This window comes from Pelobates fuscus, chromosome 12, assembly GCF_036172605.1.
Source record: "Pelobates fuscus isolate aPelFus1 chromosome 12, aPelFus1.pri, whole genome shotgun sequence".
Classification (NCBI taxonomy): Eukaryota; Metazoa; Chordata; class Amphibia; order Anura; family Pelobatidae; genus Pelobates; species Pelobates fuscus.
Window position 1 is genome coordinate 44,825,729 of NC_086328.1, and position 22,499 is coordinate 44,848,227.

Below are 22,499 nucleotides of genomic sequence, written 5' to 3' on the forward strand. Positions count from 1 at the left end.
TAACACTTAACCAAGTACTGATTTATAATTCTATGTTATCTCTGACAATGCTTATGATGTAATTGTGCTTTATAAGGGGTCGCCTGCCCCTCTGAATAAACATTCCTCAAGTTCTTCATTAACCTGAAACTTGTGTCTGGTGTGAATTACTTCAGGGAGCGTGCACGCACTGTTTCTTTAATTTGGCCAGGGGCAGATACACAAACTAATCAATTTATTGATTGATTTCCACTTCATGCCCATTGGGTATACTAAAATATATAATTTCAATAGGCCATTTCTAATAAGATAATGGCAGCTTTCCAACATATTGACAGTCATAAACTCCTTAGAGAACCTTCCTCCCCCCCTCCCCCCCTCCCACTGAGGATACCTGGAATATCTTCAAACAAATATTAGATATGTACATTTCCGAGTATGCACAATTGGGCAATAAATATAAAAGAAACAAATTGAAATCAGGAGGAGATATACAAATGATTGCTGCAAAAAAACCTGGAGAAAAATTGTGATTGGAAGACTCAAGACAAGGTGCTACAGCAAGAAGTTTCTTTTCTTTCAAGAATTGTACCAGAAGGTTGTAGAAAGACAAATATAGTTCCTGAGTGGTGAACAGCAAGCTTGATCAAGGTTAGAGCATACTTTGCTTGATTTGCATTCTGTTGTGAAATTTAAGTTGGACAGCATAGCTGGGTCTCACCATGCAGTCATTATCTGCCTCCCTTGCTGCCAGAAACTCTGCCTTTGAGCTCAGCAAAAGTGTTGCTGTGCTACAAGCTGAGAGATGGTCCAAAAGTTCTGTTGGAAGACTGAAAGGATGGGTTTTTAGGGTGATTAGACTTGGATGATGAGGTCTGACCACAACGCAAGAAAAAGGCTCTATTATATTCTTTCCCTGGATGGTAACACTGACTAAACTAAAATTATTATCTTTTATGTTATGAATAACATTTTCTTAAAAGAGTGTTTTTAGTCAGATCACAAGACAGCATTTTGTCATAAGTGGGAATTGTATCTCTAATTTTTTTTCCTTTCGTTCAATTTTATTTCTTGCAAATTATAATAAAGTGCATTCACTTTAATAGAGCACTATGCTAACTGCAAACATGTGTGCTTAACAGTGCTGGAGTTGAGGTTTGTGTCACTGCCCCGTTCAGATTGAAGTGAAAAGGTTTTTAAATTATCGGTTCTCCCTGGCTACACCGGTTTTGCATCAGCCGGTTCAATCCCCATGGCTGAAATAATAAATTTTATTAAACCCAAGTGGTGGGTTTTCACTATAAGGTCAGGAATACATGTTTGAGTTCCTGACCCTATAGTGATCCTATAATGATGCTAAGCTTGTTTAAGCAGGGTCCTCATCAACCTGTTATTCCTGTAACATTTTGCTAAATGTCTCATTTCTTGTTAAATTTCCCTCTTCATAATATTGTAAAGCAATGCAGAATACGTTGGTGCTATTTTATGTAATATGCTATGTAATATTCAGCAGCTCTGCAGAAGTGTCATTCGACACCTGGAAGAACCAAGGTACGTGGCAAACCATTGTAAAATTAATTGAAATGAGAAGCGTTCGAGTTTCACAGAGAAAACAAATCTGTCTAGAGTTACCAAAGTTTCTATGTATAAATATATCACAAATTAAATTAAAACGAATTGAACAAAAGTATCATACTTTATTAGGAAAACCAAATATAAACTACACAAAACCACAAATAGTGCTTATTTAGAAGGGAACATTCTAAACCAATTTAGATATTTAAACTATGTTCCTATTTTAATATAACAAATAGCTAAAAGTTTAGTTCATATTCAACCTATTAGATGATTGATATTTTGAATTTTTGATATTTGCATGTGAATAACCTTCGCCTACAAGAATTTCTAATGTTCCATAAACAGGTTTTTTTTTGTCTACACATTTTCAACACTTCAATACTTTGAACCTTTGTTCTACCACACAGACACACACACACACACACACACACAAACGGTTTAGCTTTTATACAACTGCTCCCATAATCCTTTAAAATCCATGCCGTCCAGCCATATGCCTTCATAATTAAGTTAATAAAAAGCCTAACAATCTGCATATCGTCTTAAAAGGCTACATGATGTGCTGACTGATCACTGATAATCTCCACACCATTCATTGCAAAACAAACAACGAAAGCCTCCTCCTTGCTGGGAAGATTTGTCATTCATTGAACAACAGACGATGATCTTGATTGGTCAAGTTTTGCATCTCCTCAGGTGTAAGATTTGTTCCTTTAAGCCTATGTTAAAAAAAATAAAAAAATAAAAAAATGCAGAAGTAAGAAGATGCTTCCTGAATAATTTTTTTATGATTTAAATTTTACAATGCAGTGGAAAATAAAACGTTCATAACTAATTATTTTGCAATCAGGCCACATCTATTAGCCAACTAACCATAATTTGTTTGTTAGAGTAGTAACCTTTTATGGTCTTCCCATAGTATTGTTCCAATGATAACACTATTTATAATTTATAAGCTGTAAAATCTTATACAGAAATAAATGTAAGCATATCGTCATAACTTTCTACTTATTGAGATAATACTAATAAATCAGCAATGTGATTTTATTTTTTTTTTGCAGATAATACATGGATGCAATAATGAATCATAGGAGAGGAATCTTTTCTGTTGGCCATGAACAATAGGTAAGATTAAACAACCTCATACGAGTGGGTGTTTGCTATGATTTTTAACTCCAATAATTATTTCAGTGATGAATCATGAAATGCCTTTTGGTAAAGAAATGTCCTTGTTCTTTTCTTAGGTGCACCTGCCTACGAAATAAATAGTTGATTAGGGTCTAGATGAGACAACCCGGGTGTAGAATAAAAAGCATATGAAAAGTATGTTTGGCAGCAGTGGATCAATTCTAAGCATCATTTGCATTATTTGTCAGTCAGAGCAGTTATGGGAGTATTAAATAATTTGATAAATAATCTGTAGGAGATTGCAAACCCTACAAAAGGTTAGATTGGTTTGTGGCCTTGGAATGAGCGCCGCTTCAAGTACTGTGGATGGTTTAGAGCAGTGTGCAATCTTTGGCACTCTACATGGTGTAAACTACATTCCCCTGATGCTTAGTCAGCATTATCACTCTAAAAGCATTATGGTAAATGTAGTCTAAGCCATCTGGAGTGCCGAATTGTTGCAGAGTGATCTCCCCACCAACTTTGCTGCCCCTCTCCTGGCTGCTGCCCTGAGACCGTGGGAAATCTGGCCCTGCTCCTATTAATCAAAGAATGTATTCAAACCAGAGTAAAGGTGAGGAATCAAAGGTGTGCCAATAATACTATGTAGATAGTTAATTGAAAGGGTATTACCGTAGTTACTTTAGACCAGTGGTAGTCAACCTTTTTCTACCTACCGCCCACTAATGCATCTTTTTGGTTGAAAAAATGTCCTTACCGCCCACCAGTTTTCGCGCAAATGCAGAATATTTTTAAGAAAGGAGGGTGTTTTTAAAAAAAATAAATGTACGTACATTTATCTTTTTATTTCTACTTAATGCAGGTTTATAAGGTTTTTAACTTTATAACGTTTAATGAGAAAACAATAAAGTAAATTGAAATTACCTTTACTAGTGATTAATGAGATCCTTGAGGTTGATGCTGCGAGACTAAATATTTGATATCTGGTTCGATTTTCGTAAGGAACAAACAAAGGTCTCTTTCAGTGATATTCAGACGACTTCTCTGTTTGCGCATAATATGATTTCTCATTTGTGCGTCAGCTCATCTCCTCTCCCTCCTCAATTCCCCTCCCCACCTTTTTTTCCCCTTTTTTTTTATTTTTTAACCGTCCTTTTAGCAATGCCCAGTAGGAAGGCTGAGCTAAGTAGCCCACTTACTATAGTCCACTATAACAGACAGGCACACATACAGACACACACACAAAGACAGACACACACACACACACAAAGACACACAAAGACACACACACACACACATACAAAGACACAGACAGGCACACATACACACACGACATATACAAACAGACAGGCACACATACAGACATGCGCACACAGACATGCGCACACACACATAAGACATACATAGACACACACACATGCAGACACACATACATACAAAGACAAGACACACATGCAGACACACATACATACAAAGACAAGACACACATGCAGACACACATACATACAAAGACAAGACACACAGACAGACAGACAGAGACACACACACATATATATATACAGACACACATACATACACAGACAGGCACACATACACACAAGACACATACATACAGACAGGCACACATACAAACAGACATGCACACACATGCAGACATACATAGACACACACACATGCAGACACACATACAATGACACATACATACAAAGACAAGACACATACATACAGACAGACACACATATATACACAGACAGACACATACACACACAAGACATACATACAAAGACACATACAGACAGACACACACACACACATTATATTTAAGTCACCCTCCTGTTTCCTACCTTTAAGGTGCAGGAGGGTGACTTTCCCTGGGGTCCAGTGGTGGCTCAGGTGGATGGGAGTCAGAGTTCCCACTCTGACTCCCTGGTGTTCCTCCCGCGCGGCTCTCAGTTTTAGCTGGGAGGAGTGACCGGGGAATCACTTCCTCCCAGCTCTGATGTCATCACAGGGGGCCCGGTCGCGCTGTTAAAGCGCCCAGCGCTGACCGGGCCCCCTTACAATCCGCATCCATCGGGTGGCTCTGACAGCATGGGCCACCCGATGGACACTTTGGAAGGCAGCCCCAGCGGTTTACCGGGCGGGCCGGAGCCGCAAATGGTCACGGCGGTACCCAGCCGCACGGGTACCGCCAGCTCGCACCCGCCCGCCCGATCAACCTGGAAATCCCTACCGCCCACCTGGAATCCTGAAACGCCCACTAGTGGGCGGTAGGGACCAGGTTGACGAACCATGCTTTAGACAGTCATGATAACGGACTGCAGTGACTCCACAAGTGATTTGACAACTTTCCAGATGAATATTAGGGTTAGGTTTGACGAAGATGAAACAACTTGGATAGACATTTGTTCTATAAGAGTGTGCAAAAAATGGGGAACTCTATATGCATTACCACTGATAGCATCAACCAGGTAAGTATAAAACGTAACATAGGCTACAAATGTAACGTGAAAAAAACTGAAGTGTGTTATAAAAGATCCAAAAGGCACATTGAGGTCCATTTTAATAATCAAAATAAATAATAAAAAAAAAAATCACAGTTTATTGAATATACTTATAAATACAGGGACTATGCAAAAGAAAATGAAAAGAACAAATGTAAAAAAGCCAAATTTAAAAAAGCCATTGAGAAATGCTTTCCTATGGACTAATTGAATGCGGCTCTTGCCGCGCATGCACGTTCGGCGGATTACGTCGGAAGAGGGAGGAAAGTCCCCAGCACCGAGGGAGCCCAGCGCTTGAGAAAAGTAAGTGTTTAACCCCTTAAACCCTCTTGAGCCCCGCGGGAATGGGACCCTGAGGGTGAGGGGGACCCAAAGACTCTATAGTGCCAGGATAACAAGTTTGTTTTCCTGGCACTATAGTGGTCCTTTAAATCCTTGTTTGAAAAAGCCAGGTTGTCCACTTTTTAGACAGATACAGCATTTAAATAATTATCAACCCACTTGAAACAAAGTGGCTAGATATACACCGTGCTAGTGAATGTTCAATATGTAAGCTCGTTTGAGCAGGATCCTCTTCAACCTATCATTCCTGTACGTTTTCTTGTAATTGTCCTATGTATAGTTAAATCCCCACTCTTATAATATTGTAAAGCACTACGGAATCTGTTGACGCTATATAAATGGTGATAATACTATTAATAATAATAATAATATATAATAGAACCATTGCTTGTTATAACACTCCAGAATGAACCCTTATCTGGTAGCAAATAGGATATGTCTATGTAAAAATGGAAACAAACGACATCCATGTGATTACTGCCATTGCCTATATATGGCTTACTGTCACTGACAAAAAACTGTCTATACAATAGTACTGACTGCCTAGAGATTGCTTAATAAAAATACTGCTCGTCCTACAGGAAAACCTGTAGGACGAGCATTATTTTTATTTAGCAAAATTTAGTATTTTTATTTAGCAATCTTTAGATCTCCATGTGCCTTTTGGGTCTCCCAATAGACACTTTAGTTTTTTTCATTGTTGCCTTAAACATGTATTCCTGACCCTATAGTGTTAAAACCACCATCTAGCCCCCCAGGCCCCTCATGCCTCCATAAACATAGCAACATCTTACTGTATTCAAGCCAGAAGCTTTAACTCTGCATCAGAAGTGGTAGACTGATCCAATCACAATGCTTCCCCATAGGGTTGGCTGACACTGACAAAGAGGCAGAACCAGCATGATTAAAACACAGCCCTGGCCAATCAACACCTCCTCATAGAGATTAATTGAATCAATGAATCTCTATGAGGAATGTTCAGTGTCTGCATGCAGAGGGAGGAGACACTGAATGTTTGGATGCATATTAGGGAGCCATGAACCAGGAAGGATCTCTAACAGCCATCTGAGGAGTGGCCAGTGGAGTTATCACTAGGCTGTAATGTAAATACTGCATTTTCTCTGAAAAGACAGTGTTTACAGCAAAAAGCCTGAAGGTAACGATTCTACTCACCAGAACAAATTCAATAAGCTGTAGTTGTTCTGGTGACTATAGTGCCCCTTTTAACTTTTTTTTTGCTGCATTTTACGGTGAGAATGCAGCATGGAAATGTTCTGATAACATACTTAATTCCTAACTTTCACTTGTTTTCTGTATTGTTCTGATACGGTTTTCCTAAAAATCATCATTGACATTAAAATGCAAAATAGTTATTTTACAAAAAAAAAATAATAAAAATGAAAATAATCCAATCTACTAAAATCAGAAAAAAATGATTGTAAGAAGAATTAAAAAGTAAAACATGTGGACTGAAATTGTGATAACTGCAATTGCATCACATAAGCATAACAGCACAATTGAAACCTACCAATAATACTATAACTATAAAAAGGGGAAAGTCGATCATCCAGCTTATCCTACTCAAGAGCTTCAAAAGGTCTAAGAACCATCATTTATATAAATAAAGATATAGATGCCAAAGTGCAAAGGCTACAACTGATGAACAAATAATGTTAAACAAAAGTGCTGTCCACCCTATTATACCTATAGAAAAGCTATCTTCCAGAGAAATGAAGCTGTCAGATATATACTAAGGTATTATTCGTATGCTTCTACTATTAAATATCTGTTTTTTTCAGTTGTTTTCTGCTTGTTATGCAACTCATTGCTCTGTTACTTGTCTCCACCTAGCCTCTGCCACTTCAAACATTGTGACATGGTGTAAAAAGCAAAGATTCATAGCACAATGGATCTGAATTAATTTTATTATACACATACATGCACCTGCTGCCAATATCTAGCCAACCAATCACATGGCAGTAACTAAATTAATGAAAGCATGCATAGATGATCAAGAGGCTCAGTTGTTCTTCATATTGAACATTGGATATGGGGAAGAGCTCTCATATAAGTTTAATCACTCCTACAGAAGCTGGAGTTGGCCTTTAGTTGAGAGGCATTGAACATATCAATATCCAATCCTGAATAGAGGAGCCAGGACTTTATCTGTGCCTCTCTCCTAGAATGGTGCCAATGCGAACATTGACAATTATCATTGAATTGAGAACTTCCATTGAGGTGAAAATAGTGACATCTAATAAGTAGCTTCATTTCTCTTAGACCATGAACTGGCACTTGGCAAAAATCAGGGATGTTTTGAAGAAAGATTCATCGTTGAGAGATAGTCTTCCAAATAAACTTGGGTAGTTTTCAAAGGGTCTTGGAACATAAAAAAAAAAAAAAAACCAGAGGAGCTTTGTCAAGACTCGGGGCTGTAGTCCTATTACAGCTAGAGGTATACCATTTGGTTAATCAGAGTTAGAGGGAGACTCAAGTGAATTGTAACTTATCAAATCCAGAATTGACAAATGATGCAGTCATTGCCATCCGCATTCTGGTACCTTGCCTATAGTGTCTTTGCACAATAAGCACTTCACTGAGCTTGTTATGGCGCTCAGCAATAACCATATAAAACAAAAAGACTGAGGAGAGCTGGATATACACCTTAGTTACATATTTTAAGAGCAGGTGCAGTCATAGTAAATAGGGAGCAAACATGAGCAATGAAATAGTCACCGAGTTGTTATAGAGACATTTAACCCGCTCTTCAAATTTACAGTACACCATCTTCCCAATATATCCCAAATGGTAAGTGGTCCTTCTCCAAACAGGAGTGGATATTTATTTATTTTACCAAAGCTGAATTGCGTTTTTACTAATCATGAATTTGCTTAAAATGCTTCCATATTTTATGTTTCTACCCTAAAAGATAATCTTTAAAAAAAAATTTTACAAAAAAAAATAGAAATTGAAAATGCAACGTGCATTATTTGTGGTCTATAAAATATATGGACAGACTAAAGACAACTGTTATTTTTGGCATAAACATTTGATTTGTAAAGTGGCTTTACAACTCAAATGGCAAATCAACCATACAAAATATGGCACCCATTCATTTATTATAGTTACATAGTTACATAGCTGAAAAGAGACTTGCGTCCATCAAGTTCAGCCTTCCTCACATGTGCTTTTGCTGTTGATCCAAAAGAAGGCAAAAAACCCAGCCTGAAGCACTTCCAATTTTGCAACAAACTAGGAAAAAATTCCTTCTTGGCCCCAAAATAGCAGTCAGATGTCTCCTTGGATCAAGCAGCTATTAGCCCACTAATTAGATATTGTATCCCTGTATGTTATGTTTTTGCAAGTATTTATCCAATTGCAATTTAAACATCTGTAAAGACTCTGACAAAACCACCTCTTCCGGCAACAAATTCCATATCCTTATTGCTCTTACTGTAAAAAAACCTTTTTTTGCCTTAGATGAAATCTCCTTTCTTCAAGCCTAAATGTGTGACCTTGTGTCCTATGTATAGCCCTGTTTATGAATAGATTTCCAGATAATGGTTTGTACTGGCCCCGAATATATTATAATTCAAGAACAATTGTGAACGGTTCTATCACAAGTCCAGACAGGAGATAAAATACACAATAAGATGTTAAAATGCAACGCGAAGCATAAAAACACACAGACTGTGATGATAGATGGCCAACTTTACCATTTACTATGCCAGTTTAAGAAAATGTGCATTTCTTTATACATAGATACATACATGCATTTGCTTATCTATAGATCTTAAGAAATCCTTTAGTTATTGAAAGGGGCTTACATTCATTTACAGAATGTTTATCATGGGATAACAGCACATATATTATGCTCAATTTCTTTTTCAACGGCAGAAGGCTACTTAAAATCAACTGTCAAAGCAAGGTTACTTGGAAAGCTGTGATAGAGATCTTGTGTTAATATTTTTTTGTAGATTAGTGGTTAATATTTACCATATTTCTGTGATAATTTCATTATTTTGTAGTGCTTGTGCCAACGCAGACACTCCATTCTCGCCAAGATGGTTGTTAGAGAGCCTACGAGTGCAATAAAACAAATAATACTTATACAAATTATTATTAAAAGCTTGGTTTCAGTTGTGAAGGCATACTAGGTCATACATGTTTTTTACTCTAATTTAGAACATTTGAAAGTATACTTGTGCTCCACTTTCTTCCTCTGATATGCAAAAGAATATACCTAATGATGTCCACATGCTCATTTACACATTTTCAAGGCACATCAATACGCAAATGGGCTATCTGCTAAGCTAGGAATTGTGGGTTGGCAAGGATTTATTAGGTCAATGTAGTGAGCTTAGAAAATGATTCCAAGTTAATGACTTTGCTCTAAAATTTGCTGGTAAAAATAAATAAAAAATTAGGTTATGTATCATGATACACACAAGTTTATATTAAGGAGAGTAATTCTCATCTTTACATTGTTCTTGCAAAAGCACTCCTGCAGGAGGATTCATCTGCTCTCTGACACAATGCTCTACCAAACTAAGAGAATCTTGCGCATGTTCAGAGAATAGGAGTGGAGTGATTGATGTCACTTCATTCTGATAGCATTGGGCAGGCAGTAGAGCCAGCTTGTCAGCATCAAGGTTGCCATGTTTGAGGAATTGTCCCCATGCAGTGCAAATCATATTCCAGACAAGGCTGGTCTTAGGACTGTGATTCCAGAGGGGACACTGTTGCTCTTCTAGCAATAGTCCAGCACTGGAGTTTAGAGAACTCCACAACCAATCTGTAAGCAGGACGTGGGCCAACTGACTTTCATCTCTACTCTTCTAACTAATTGAGTGGCTGAGTGGCGAGTTCCCCATAAAAGATGTTCCTTTATCTTTGCACTTTGCCTACAACCTGTAGTGGTTATGATGCCAGGAGTAACCTGAACATATGGTCCACTATGGTCAGTGACGACATCCAGCTTCTGCTGTGCTACCAGCTATTCAATCCTGATCATTCTCTACTAATAAATGCAATTATGCTTATAGAATTATAAACAGGAGGCAATTGTTTTCTCCCCATTTTTTCTTGGAGCCGCCCCCCCGACAAATAGCAACTAAGGAAAAAGTCATCAGAGTCCACCTTGTGGGGGGTCATCAGAGCCATTCTTTAGTGAGGTGTTAGACACCAGGGACACTACTTTGGTACTCTACACTGTTATTGGTGGTGGTGATGAGAATTCGCTTTCCCTCAGCACTACAGGCATAGCTATAGTGTGACTTTGGTACCCGTTTTTATAAAGCAATAACAAACACTTACTTTAACACCTTTAAAGATGAGTTATTCTTTAGCGCTTCAGCTAACAAGATGACATCATCACCGTTCAGACGATTCTCTTCAAGGCTTCAGAAGAGTAAAATGATTAAATCCATTTTATCCGCATATCTTTAAAAAAATACTTACTATTGCTAAGTAATTACATTCTATGTTTTAAGTCTTGATTAATGACAACTGTCAGAAATCATTCAGGTTTCAATATCAGAACACCAATACTGGGTTTAAACAGTACCAAAATCACTGTAACACATGTTTACATATTCTTGCCATAAAAATATTGTCATATCATAAGGCAGGTGTTTAATATGTCAGTACTAATATTAATTAGTATAGTAAGAGTAACTCAGCAGAAGCTTTCATTAAATGTTACTAATACTTGACAGAGCTGAATTTAGCTGAACCAACTGAAAAGTAACTGTGTCGTCCGTATACACGGTAACCCTGAATGGATATGCTAATTTGTGTATTAACTGGTGTATTAAAGAACAGATGGATTGGATGATGTGGCCAGAGTTAGAGCTTTTCTGAGGAATTCTCTGTAACTTATTTAAAACAATTTATGCAACTAAAATCTAATTTTATTGCAAGATACGGAGGCTCATGTTGCATATCCATTTCTTTACTGTCCACCAATAGCAGCAAAGAATACACAACATAATGAAAAATAATGCATACATAGTAACATAGGCCACTCCCAGTATAGACCAAGTCCCAGAGTAATAGTAGGCAGACCTTCCTCTTTCTTTGATGCTCCACAGTCAGATAAGTACCTATTTTCTTTGTTCTGTGGGTTTTAGGTTTACTGTGGGTTGTTTGCTATTTTGCATGTATTTCAGTTTGTGTTTTGCTAGTGTTTATGATGGACTCAGGGTCCCAGACCAGCTAAAGGATATCTTACCTGTACTGTTGGGGGTCTTTGTTACACCCTGTCCTTTTTCTGGCTAAATCAGTTTGGATCCCCCTTTTTCACTTTTTTCTGTCTTTTTTCCCTACTTGGGGCTTTTGGTTCTGTTCCCTTCTGACTGGATCTGCTCCTATCTTGCTCCTTTATTACTCCTATTGTGTACCCCTGTTATCCCTCTGTTATGGGCGCCGTTTGGCACCTTTTTCACACCTCTGTTCGGCTCCTGCCCTGTGTCTCAGACTATCTTCCAGGACATACTCGCGTGTCCTTTGGATGCACAATTTGCTGGCTCCCGTGCCACTCCCGTCCTGCTGTGGACCTTTCAGGTAAGGCACCCAAAAAGGCTCTACAAAAATTCAAACAAACATCCCCCTCTGCCTCCAGAACCCCTATGACTGGCGTAACTTCGGTCGCTGCAGGCAGCATGTCTCAGCCACGCAAGAGAGCCTTTCTGCGCCAGGCAGAATGGGCGTGGCGATGAAACTGTGCGAGAGCGACTCTGATTCAGAAATCGGGTCTAGTGAGGAGGCTGGTGTGGAGTGTGATTCCGCTGAGATAGACCTTGACCTCTTTTCCTCCGCTCAGGCGGAGATGTCCGGAGGTGATCTTGGGGCTGCAGGGACTGCCCTCGTGGATCCGTTGGGTGAGCCCTTCTTTGATCCTGATGAGCTTTACCATCTGAGTTCGGCTGAGTGGCTCCTAGCAGACCATGTGGTCCGATACCTAGAGAACTGGGTATGGCCCTGACTCAGCAAGGTGGCCCGAAATAAACTAACAACATATTCATTTTGGGATGTTGATTAATGCCTATAAGTTATCTGGCCTTGATGTTGGTCTGTAGTACCGATTTAACCCTTGGGCTCCTGTTCTTTGTGTTTTCACAGCCTGATCCAGTCCTATTTGTTGTTCTTTCATCTGTCTTTGAGGAACGTATTCTTGGTTGGAGCTGTTCCGTTAATATTCCGAATTGGTTTCCTGTTATCGATTCAGTGATCCTGTGTTAACAGTTAGAAACTTCTGTTTCATTTGCTGATGGATTATGTCTGCTGGTTTCCTGCTTTGCTGACTTTTTGTTATGGTGTGTTGCATCTTCAAGAAAGAGTAAGGTCTTAGGGAGGTGCCTACTATTATACTGGGACTTTGTCTGGGAGTCGCCGATGTTATTATGTATGCATTATTTTTCATTATGTTTTGTACTCTTTGCTGCTATTGGTGGAGAGTAGAGACAGGGATATGCAATACTCACCTCTGTGTCTTTAATAAAATCATGATTTTTCTTCATGTAATAGCAAAATTATGTAATTTAGAATAATGTATCTTATTTACAGACTCATTTATAAACCCATTTATTGTGGTGTAAAAACACAGTACTGGGAGTAATATTGCTGTGGAGCTCTGACAATAGAGGTCCTAGACAATAGGAATATTAGGACAGGAAAGAGGGAATTGTGCCCAAATAGGGAGACTTGGGAGATATAGAAAGCTAAAGGTGGCTTTGATGATCCCATAACCTGACTTTGTTAGTGTCATTCCCTCATTAATTCTGATGTATTTATTCTGTTTTATGGCTCTGGAGCCTGACATTGCTCCGGTTTGTTCCACTGATTGGTTAGGGCTTTAATATACCATATTCTATATTATTAATCAATAATATTTCACAGTTTAATTCATGAACACATCCACAGTTTGCTCCACAGTAGTACCCTAGTCACTTATAAGTAAATTATCCAAAAATAATAAAATATATTTTTTTTCTTCTGAATTATGTAATTCCAGTTTCAGTACCTACCAAAGCTCTTCTAAAGCAATGTTTTTTTCCAGCATCGCAGACAAAGCTTGTGCTCCAACACTTCCAATATCATTACTCACGAGGCTAGACATGGGAAAAAGAAATGTGTTTATTTAACCAAAAAACAATATAGTGATTTCACACAAAATGTCTTTCTTCCAAACTTGTATAATCGGAATTGGGAAAATGTAATGACTACAAAAAAGACAACATAGAGATGTATGTCATTGTATAAATAGGTTTGTAGTGGTTTTGGTGCTTAGAATGTTCCTCATCAAGCCAGTAGCAGATGCTGTGCAACTTTAAGTTACTTTCCAAGTAGCTTCATTTGAGAGTTTTCCTAAATAAAAGGTACGGTGCATTCATGCAGATGGTTCTCTCATAGAAAGTTCTGAGAAAATCTGTACAAGTTGTGTGGACACTATGCATGCACTCAACTCATAAACTTGTGTATGGTCAGGTGAAATCCCCTAATAATTTAAATAATTGGGGAAAGGCTTATGGCTGCAGAAATGTTTAAAAATCATTGCAGCTATAATAAAGACTATAAAGGGAGAGGAAGATTCCTGCACCCTAACCTGTTCCGTCGCATGCTTTTTAAGTTGCAAAGTATTTATTGCTGTAGTACTTGTGTTACCAGGAGTGTCCTGGCACCCTTCCATAATAAGTAGTTAAACTATTCTGAAGACGTGCAGGGCTTAGCGCATTGGCTAAGAGGGCTCAGCTGACAGTGTCAGTCAATGAGCCAGCAGGGGAAATAGCGACAGGCACCCAGCAGACCCAGTTAAGTTATCAAATCGTCCTTAAACCAGTGGGATGTAGTGGTTATGGTGCCTAGCATTTCCCTTTACTACAAAGCATTTATAGATATTGTATGCAAAATACGATTAATATATTTCAGGTAGCATTGTTTTATTGATTAAGAAAGCTTTTATCCTTATGCTACTGCATCTCTAAGACTATATCCATATTAATAGCTGTTGTTTATAATTTTTTTCTCATCATTTACTTTACTTAAAAATATGATAAAATAGAACCGAAATAAAATAAACATGCACGTTGAGTATTTAGAGTAATTTGGATTACCTGAGCCATATTAAGCTCTTGTTGTGTTGTAAAGCATTTGCAATTGCTTGAGCTCCATAATCCCCAACTTGATTGCCCCAGAGGCTGAAAAATAATCAATATTATCAGCATGTCAGTTTTCAAATCAGGATATAGCAATCTTATGTTGCCTGCTGCCTATACTTACCCTAGATATTGAATAGACTGGTTTTCCCTTATACCTTCTGCCAATGCTTGAGCGCCTTTATCCGTGATAAAGTTATTCCCCAACCTAATAAACACAAATTACATAGCATCAATGGAAGATTTGGGGATCTCAAATTCTTAATGACTTTACTAATGAGCAAAATATTTCCACTTACCAATATCCCATTTTTTTGCACACATACAATGGAATCGATAGTGCCCATGAAAAAAGTGTGCAGCAATTAAAACGATTTACATTCAGTTATTCGTTTATTTTCTTTTTGCAGCCATAATGCTGTCTTTTTAATAATAAACTAAGGGAGTTATCTTGAATAGGACCTTTGCAGCATGTCATGTCTATCTTGAGGGAACCTGGAGCTACAGATAGATGATCCATAAGGGGTGGCCATCTACAGCTCAGGAGTTAGTCAGGTCAAATTTTGCTTTCTTGATGTCCCGGTAAAAAAATGTTTGGGGTGACCCCAAACTGCCTAGGTCTATGCAGGATCTTGAGCTTTTGTCTGAACTAGATCCTTTATCAAAATCCACACATTAACAGTTGTTTTCGTTTTAAAGGAACACCCCAGCATTAGAAATACAGCATTGGAAGATTAGGGTGCATGTTCTACATTGACAAAGCTGTTCCAATCAGCATTTCCTTACAGAGATGCATTGACCCAATGCATTTTTATGGGGAGCTTTGATTGTCTCCATGCAGAGTGTGGAGATGCTGAACATCAGTCCTGCAAAGATTGCAGAATTGCATCCAGGAAGCCGCTCTAGTGACTGTTCGAGTGACAGCCACTAGATGTGGCATTATGCAATAGTGTAATCACGTTGTTTTTTTTTTTTTCTCAGAAATGTAGTATCTACACTGCTGAGTCTGCACGGACAATCTCTTTAACATAAATATAAGTTTTAGTTACCTTAATGCTAAGAAGTTTTGCTTGTGTTTTAACAGATTTGCAAAGGAATCCATGCAGTCATCAGTTAGCATGTTGTTGAATAATCTAAAGGGATGGGTACAAGAGAAAAGTAAGTCAATTTAAAAAGCACAATGAAATAGTTATTAGTCCTGCTAATCTTACTGATCTTGCTTTTTTCCTATAGACTTGGTAAATCCATTGGATTTTCCCAACATACGTTTCATTTAATATAGTTTATCCTCCTCTCCGGACAGTAGAAGTTTTTAAAAACCTCTTCCTTGTTTGGTCAGATTTTCATTTCAGAAATCTGAACACTTTCTGTGTTCCTTCAAGTTTGGTGTTTTCATGTTAGATATTACTTACATGCAAAAAGTGAAACCCACCCACATGTGTTATACTTGTATGTATGTTTGCAAACTATTCTAAATGTATTAAAATTCTGTAAAGTGCATTTGAAGCATTGCTGATTCTATATAAGAGTAGTGTGAAGGTGTAAAGGTTGCTCTATATCCTATACTCAAATGGGTTCTGTGACGTAAAGTTAGCATTTGATCTATTATCAATTCACAAACATTCTACCTTAATATATTAACTTAGCAACAGTAACCAAAAGGTTCGGAAAACTGTACTTTTCCTAACCAAGCACATTAACAGCTCACAAGCTTTGTACAGTCTTCACCAAATCTCAAACATCAGGATGCTAGTTCCCCAAATCCACGGCCTACGTAATATCTGGTACCATTCTCCATTGCATCTGTATAAGAAACATGATCTATGCATTTGGTAGTCAGTGATTTCCTACTGGACACTGGCAATTGGCAGGTAGAAATGCAGGACTAGTGTATATGCAGCAGTCAGAAAGGCCTTAAAGGGACACAACACGCACCCACATCACTTCATTTCATTAAAGTGGTCTGGGTGTGCTGTCCCTGTCCCCTTTACAATGCAATGTAAAATACTGCTACCAGACATACATATTTTTTTATATTTTGAAAAAAATGATTTCAAAAGTATATATATATTTTAATAATTTGACAAGCATACCCAAAAATATTAAATCGAGGCCTAAGTAGTTTTACTTTCATTCTTAAAAACAGCTCTAAGTTGCATTAGTCCTCTGGTGAAAGATGTTTTCACAGGGACTATATTCAACAAGCTGAAATTATTGCATTTTGTGAATAATAGCCAAAAATTACCGTCTAGCATTACTTACAAAAATACTGCTGTGATGTGATGATATCATTTAAATGATTGCAAATTGTGCAGTCCAGGAATTTACAGTGTAGATAACACATATATTGTTATGCAAGAGTCTATAACTGTTTCATGATATCTGACCTGTACTTACGCAATTTTCTGGAAATTTTGCCAATGCAGAGCTTGGTCCAACAGTTTGCAGATTCCTTTGTCAGTGATGCTATTGTTTCTTAAGCTAAGCACAAAGAACACCCAGTGATCTGTTAGTAAACATGTTATAATAATTATAATACTATCCAAATGTTTATTACAGTAAGCAAGGATAAGTATTTTGATTAACTACAACTCCGTTGATGCTCAGACAGCCATTGACAGATTTCTGGTTTTAGTTCTGATTGATAAAGGCAGTGGTGGGATTTAGCCGGTTTGCGAGAACCTGTCATTAAAAGGGCAGACTGGTCTGTAACCGAGGGTCCGACACTGGGAGGGGGCCCTGCGGCTTATCCTTTATGCTGCCGGGTGCGGGCTCCTCCACTCAATCTACCCAGAGAGGGAGAGAGAGCCCAGCACAGCTGGCAGCTGCAGACGACCATGCGATAGTGATCTCACAAGCTCAGCCAATCAGAGCTCTGACACTTCAAGAGCCAAAGCTCGCAAGATCACTACTAACACATGGTCTGCAGCTCTGCAACTGACAAAGATGCAGTCTGGATGGCTAGCCCACCGGACCACCGTGGAAGGTGACTACTAGACTACCAGGGAATGAGACCACTGGACCACCAGGGAATTGATCACTTTAAAAAACAAAAAAAGGAAAAAAAGGTATTTCAAACTGTCACCCCCACACATACACTATCACCATCCCCACACATACCGTTACTCCCTGCCACACTGTCGCCCTTCAACACACACTGTCACACTCCCAATTTCACCACCCCCACACACACTTTCACCATCCTCACACACGCTCTGATTTTCACTGGGGACAGAAAGAGAACACAGAGCAGCTGGGGCAAAGCAATGGCTCAGAGAGAACTGGTGCAGAAAGATGGCACAGAGAGGCTGGTGGCAGAGGATGGCACAGAGAGGCTGGTGGCTAAGAGATAGCACTAGCAGGTTGTTTGGGGGCACAGATGGCACAGAAGGCACTGACAAGCTTTTTGGAGGCACATATGGATCATTGGCATGATACACAAATGTTAATTTATTGCTCTTTGGCATGATATACAAGGTTTATGCATTTACTGCTTATTGACACAATTATACCAAGTTTATTCATCTATGAGAAATATCTCCCAATGTATCACTTTGATAAATATCCCCCAATGTATCTCAAGAACTAACACTTACTTAAGGAATAGTCAATAATAGCCTGTTTATTGTGTGTATTTGAGTTGTGTTTTGTTATTTTAACATATACCAATCACTAATCCAAGAAAGTCAGGACAGATTCCTCAGCTTTAAAGCAAAAAAAATATTTTTTTCTCAATTTAAAACCAATTCAGATACTTTAGAAATGTAAATAGGTGTCTGCAGTTATATATTGTAAAGATGATATTAAATTGACATTTAAGTAGATCCTATTGGAACTGGCAATTCTAGTTCCCTTTTGTGTGACTCACCAGCTAAGTTAACCTGGTCTTATTTTTGCGATGAACAGGAATCGAAAGAATTCAGTTTGCCAAAAGTAAACACGTAAGATGATGCGCATAAAAAGAAATACCTCTTTCAAGTTACTGCCAACCCAAATGTGTATCATGTGATTGATTTGTCGACTTGTGCAAGGCAGAAAAATTTGGCTCAGAATAATTTTTCCAAATATGAAATTTTGTTCAGGACGCTTGTCAACAGTCCAGTTTATGGGCTTATGCGAATATAATCCATAGAATATATTCAGAAAAACAATTCGGACGAACCATAATCTTGTGAAAATTGCCCAACTGGTATATAGCTAAATATATACATAATATAAATATTATGTATATAATATTTATAGTACACAGATAGGTGCACGTTCTGGCCATTTGGTTCATGGATTACATATGGAAAAAATACCAGTAGAGGGAGAGAGACGCTTGTGTCCCCCAAGGGGGTTTCTGACCTGTTAAGAAGTATGACACTTAAGAGGACTCAAACTGGTTTTCCTGGCACTGCAGAATCCTGCAGTGCCCCTCTCCGTCCCATCCCCATCCCATGTTGCTGAAGGGGTTAAAATCCCTTCAGTGACTTATCTGAATCCAGTGCCGATGTCTCTCGGCACTGCGTCAGGCTTTGCCCATGCTCCTCCCCCGCTGACGTCAGCGGGCGGGGGAGACCTGATGCACATGCTTTCCTATGGGGATTCCGGCGACGGTGGATGTCCTCATGCATAGCATGAGGATGTCCAGCGTCATTTAAAACACTTTGTGTTTTGTGTTTTGTGTGATAGACAGCCACTAGAGGAGGACTTAACCCTGCAAGGTTATTATTGCAGCTTATAAAAACTGCAATAATTACGCTTGCAGGGTTAAGGGTGATGGGAGTTGGCACCGAGACCACTCCAATGGGCAGAAGTGGTCTGGGTGCCTGGAGTGTCCCTTTAAATGTGGAGGTTACTTCTGCTAAACGATTCTATGCCCTACGTGAATATATATTGAAATTTTACCAATTATTATGAACTCCATTATATAGATTTTCAGATTAAATCCTCTTTTTTTTTTCATTCTGATTTTCTATGAGGAGAGACAGGCAATCCCATTGGCACAAAATCCACATTTGTTTATATAGCCTTTTGCTTTTTATTTCAACTGAGGAGTGTGCCAGTACAGTGAAGCAGCAATGAAGGCGGGATCCCTTTTTGTATGTTGAATCTCACAGAACCTCATGGAAGGAGTGCATGAGCACACTCTTATGAAAGTTTAGATACAAATGCAAATGCATAAGTTCGCTAAGAAAAAGCAAGCAGTAGTGAAAGATGTTGGAGTAGTGAAAGATGTTGAATGTGCTGGAAAAATAAGTGGGTTTTATATATACTTCCACTGTACTACTTAGCAGTGCAGGATTACTCATAACATGACCTAGGCAGGCCTCTGTCTGGGCCTTGAACTTTAGTTCAGCCGTGAAGGGGCCCTCTGAGCCACAAGGTAAATCAAACGATCTCCATGTTCGACCCTGAGCCCCCCACCCTTGCTTGGGTGAGTGCTGTAATCTGCACCAATAACGGGTGCAGATCACTTTATACGAGCTCCCTGGTAGCTCTCTGACACTTCTCAATGACTCAACAACATAACACACACACACACACACATAAAACTCAGCATACAGGTATACCTAGTCTACCCCCCATACAGCTCTGCTACCTCCACACACAATACTCTGTAACGTTACACACGCTCAGACTTAACACTCCCACACACACATAAAACAATCAACCAACAAACACATACCGCTCAAAGAAAAGAGCCCAGGGATCTAGGAGGGGCTCTAATTTAGAGCCCTGGCAAGCCTTAATCCAGTTCTGCGTCTTACCCTTCTAAAACAGAAGAGTGACAGTTGCCTCACATAAATGAATTGTTTCTTTGTCTACATTCTCTGGCAGTTATATTTAACGAGTTGCAAATATTTTTCTTAAATGACAACAGCATATTATACCTTGCTCTGCAAAAGTGATGTACCACCTGACACTGCTATGGTTCATGAACATAGAACCCAAACAAAAAACATAAAAAAATCACTAACAAAATACTTACTACAATGCCTTGCAGATATGAAGGCAAGGGATCAGCTGCTCTATTCCAATGTCACCAACAGAATTATGATCCAGTTGTAATCCAATTGGTTTCTTTATATGCTTCAGAACATAAGCTAATGCTGAGCATTCTGCAGGACCTATCCTGCAATAAGTCAGCTTTAAATGGTCCACGTCAAATCCCCTTACTGCTTTTTTGGACAAATGCATATTCTGCATTTCATTAATACATTTTATAAGCCAGATAAACTCTGGCATTGCATGCATACTTTTAATCTCTCCCTGCACAGCAGGCGGTATTGATTTAAAGTGTTTTCGGATGCCTTTGGACAAACACTTTTTAATAATTTTAAGCTTTCTAGACAGATTCCGTGACCGCCTGGATTTAACCAACATATTGTAAAGCCTTTCTGAAAACAGGCCCGCTACGAAGCTGGCCATGATCTGTAGATTTTGCGTTTCTATTTTCCTAAGACGCTCTTTGTTATTGTTTTGTAAAAATGGGTGCGCACAAATAAGAAAACATTTTCCTGTTGCAATGTTACTACTTGAATTTCTGCTCCAATTAAATAAATAATTAAGGGAGGAGGCAACCACATCATCATCGGTTGCAATATACAAAGCTGCAAAGAAGCACTGGAATGTGATATGAAGGAATTCATATTTTTCAGGCGATAATGTCCTTTCTGTGGACAAGTTCTTCGAAGGGACAAGAAAACCTAATGATAGGTCTTGTTCGTTGATCTGTGATTCAACAATCTGCTCATGTGAAAATAAATACAATCCACAACAGAGGCCATTAAGAGCTAATTTTCCCAGGTGGCTAATGGAATTTATATTTTTTTCCAGGACATTTTCTGGGAGCTTTTCTGTTGGTGAAGCATGCTGGAGAAAATGTAGCAAAGCTAGAACATACACATCAGTTATGGTCTGCATGGGTCTACAACTGCTCATCATCAGCTCTTCGTGGCACTTTGAAACAAGCCAGCAGAAGACAGGTATATGACATAGACCATGAAGAGAAGAGTTGGCTTTGACCATGTTGATGATTTTTGTGGAAATATCTGAATTGGTGTGATGTTTCTTCATGAACACCTCTATTCCTTCCTCAGAAAAGCCCTTTAAGTGAACCTCTTTTTGGACGTACTTCTGCAACACAGCTGTAATGGCCTCAGGTCTGCTGGTCAGTACTTTAATAGAATCTTTCATGAGGTTTCCTTGAAGCAAGTTGAAGACAATGCTATCTATGCTTGTAGAGTCTGTAGGAGAACAATACTTATTATCATCAGTGAAGGTAAACTTAAATTCATCAAATCCATCAAAGGTAAAGAGGACTTGGTTTGGATTGGTCAAGATAAACTGGAATATTTCTTCCTGTAGTTGATCAGGCCAACAGCAGTACTCAAATAATAAAGCCTTTAGTGAAACTGGCTTTGCAACACAACAAAGTCTTCGACAGCTAAATGGGAAAACAAAACAGAAATTCTGGAATTCATTTCCTTCAGCCCAGAGATGATGAATTTGCTGCAACAAAGTACTTTTTCCACTTCCTGCATCTCCAAGTATTAGGACAGTATCTGCATTTTTATTAAGAAGTCCTTCAGCACTAAAAATGTCAAGAAGGCCTAGAAGATTCTGTGAACCTTGAATAGTATCCGACATCTTGGTACTTTTGGATAATTCCAGAATGCTGTCTGTGTAAACATCTTCCAGACAAATATTCGCTGTCCCATCGTAAGTGCTGAGGAACTGGGATTGAGCGGATATGGTGGACTTCAATTTCTTCTGATATCGTATACCGGCTATATATGAAAAAAGAAAAATAATTTAGTATTTTGGT

The 22,499-nt window shown here is 38.6% G+C and overlaps 1 protein-coding gene across 2 annotated transcripts in view; it reads right to left on the minus strand.

The window, feature by feature from the left end:
* Window positions 1-1,981: 1,981 nt before the first annotated feature.
* The window catches only part of NOD2 (nucleotide binding oligomerization domain containing 2), an 82,168-nt gene continuing 61,650 nt past the window's right edge, over window positions 1,982-22,499 (minus strand). Inside the window, exons 4-12 of one of the 2 annotated variants that reach the window (XM_063437986.1) lie at window positions 20,661-22,461; window positions 17,084-17,167; window positions 15,736-15,819; window positions 14,811-14,894; window positions 14,645-14,728; window positions 13,559-13,642; window positions 10,848-10,931; window positions 9,528-9,611; window positions 1,982-2,276 (exon numbers count right to left, since the gene is read on the minus strand). In XM_063437986.1, the coding sequence (XP_063294056.1) occupies window positions 2,198-2,276; window positions 9,528-9,611; window positions 10,848-10,931; window positions 13,559-13,642; window positions 14,645-14,728; window positions 14,811-14,894; window positions 15,736-15,819; window positions 17,084-17,167; window positions 20,661-22,461 (2,468 nt within the window). In that variant the 3' untranslated portion in view covers window positions 1,982-2,197. Of the gene's footprint in view, window positions 2,277-9,527; window positions 9,612-10,847; window positions 10,932-13,558; window positions 13,643-14,644; window positions 14,729-14,810; window positions 14,895-15,735; window positions 15,820-17,073; window positions 17,168-20,660; window positions 22,462-22,499 lie in introns of those variants that run through there. The other variant, XM_063437987.1, reaches the window with a different exon arrangement.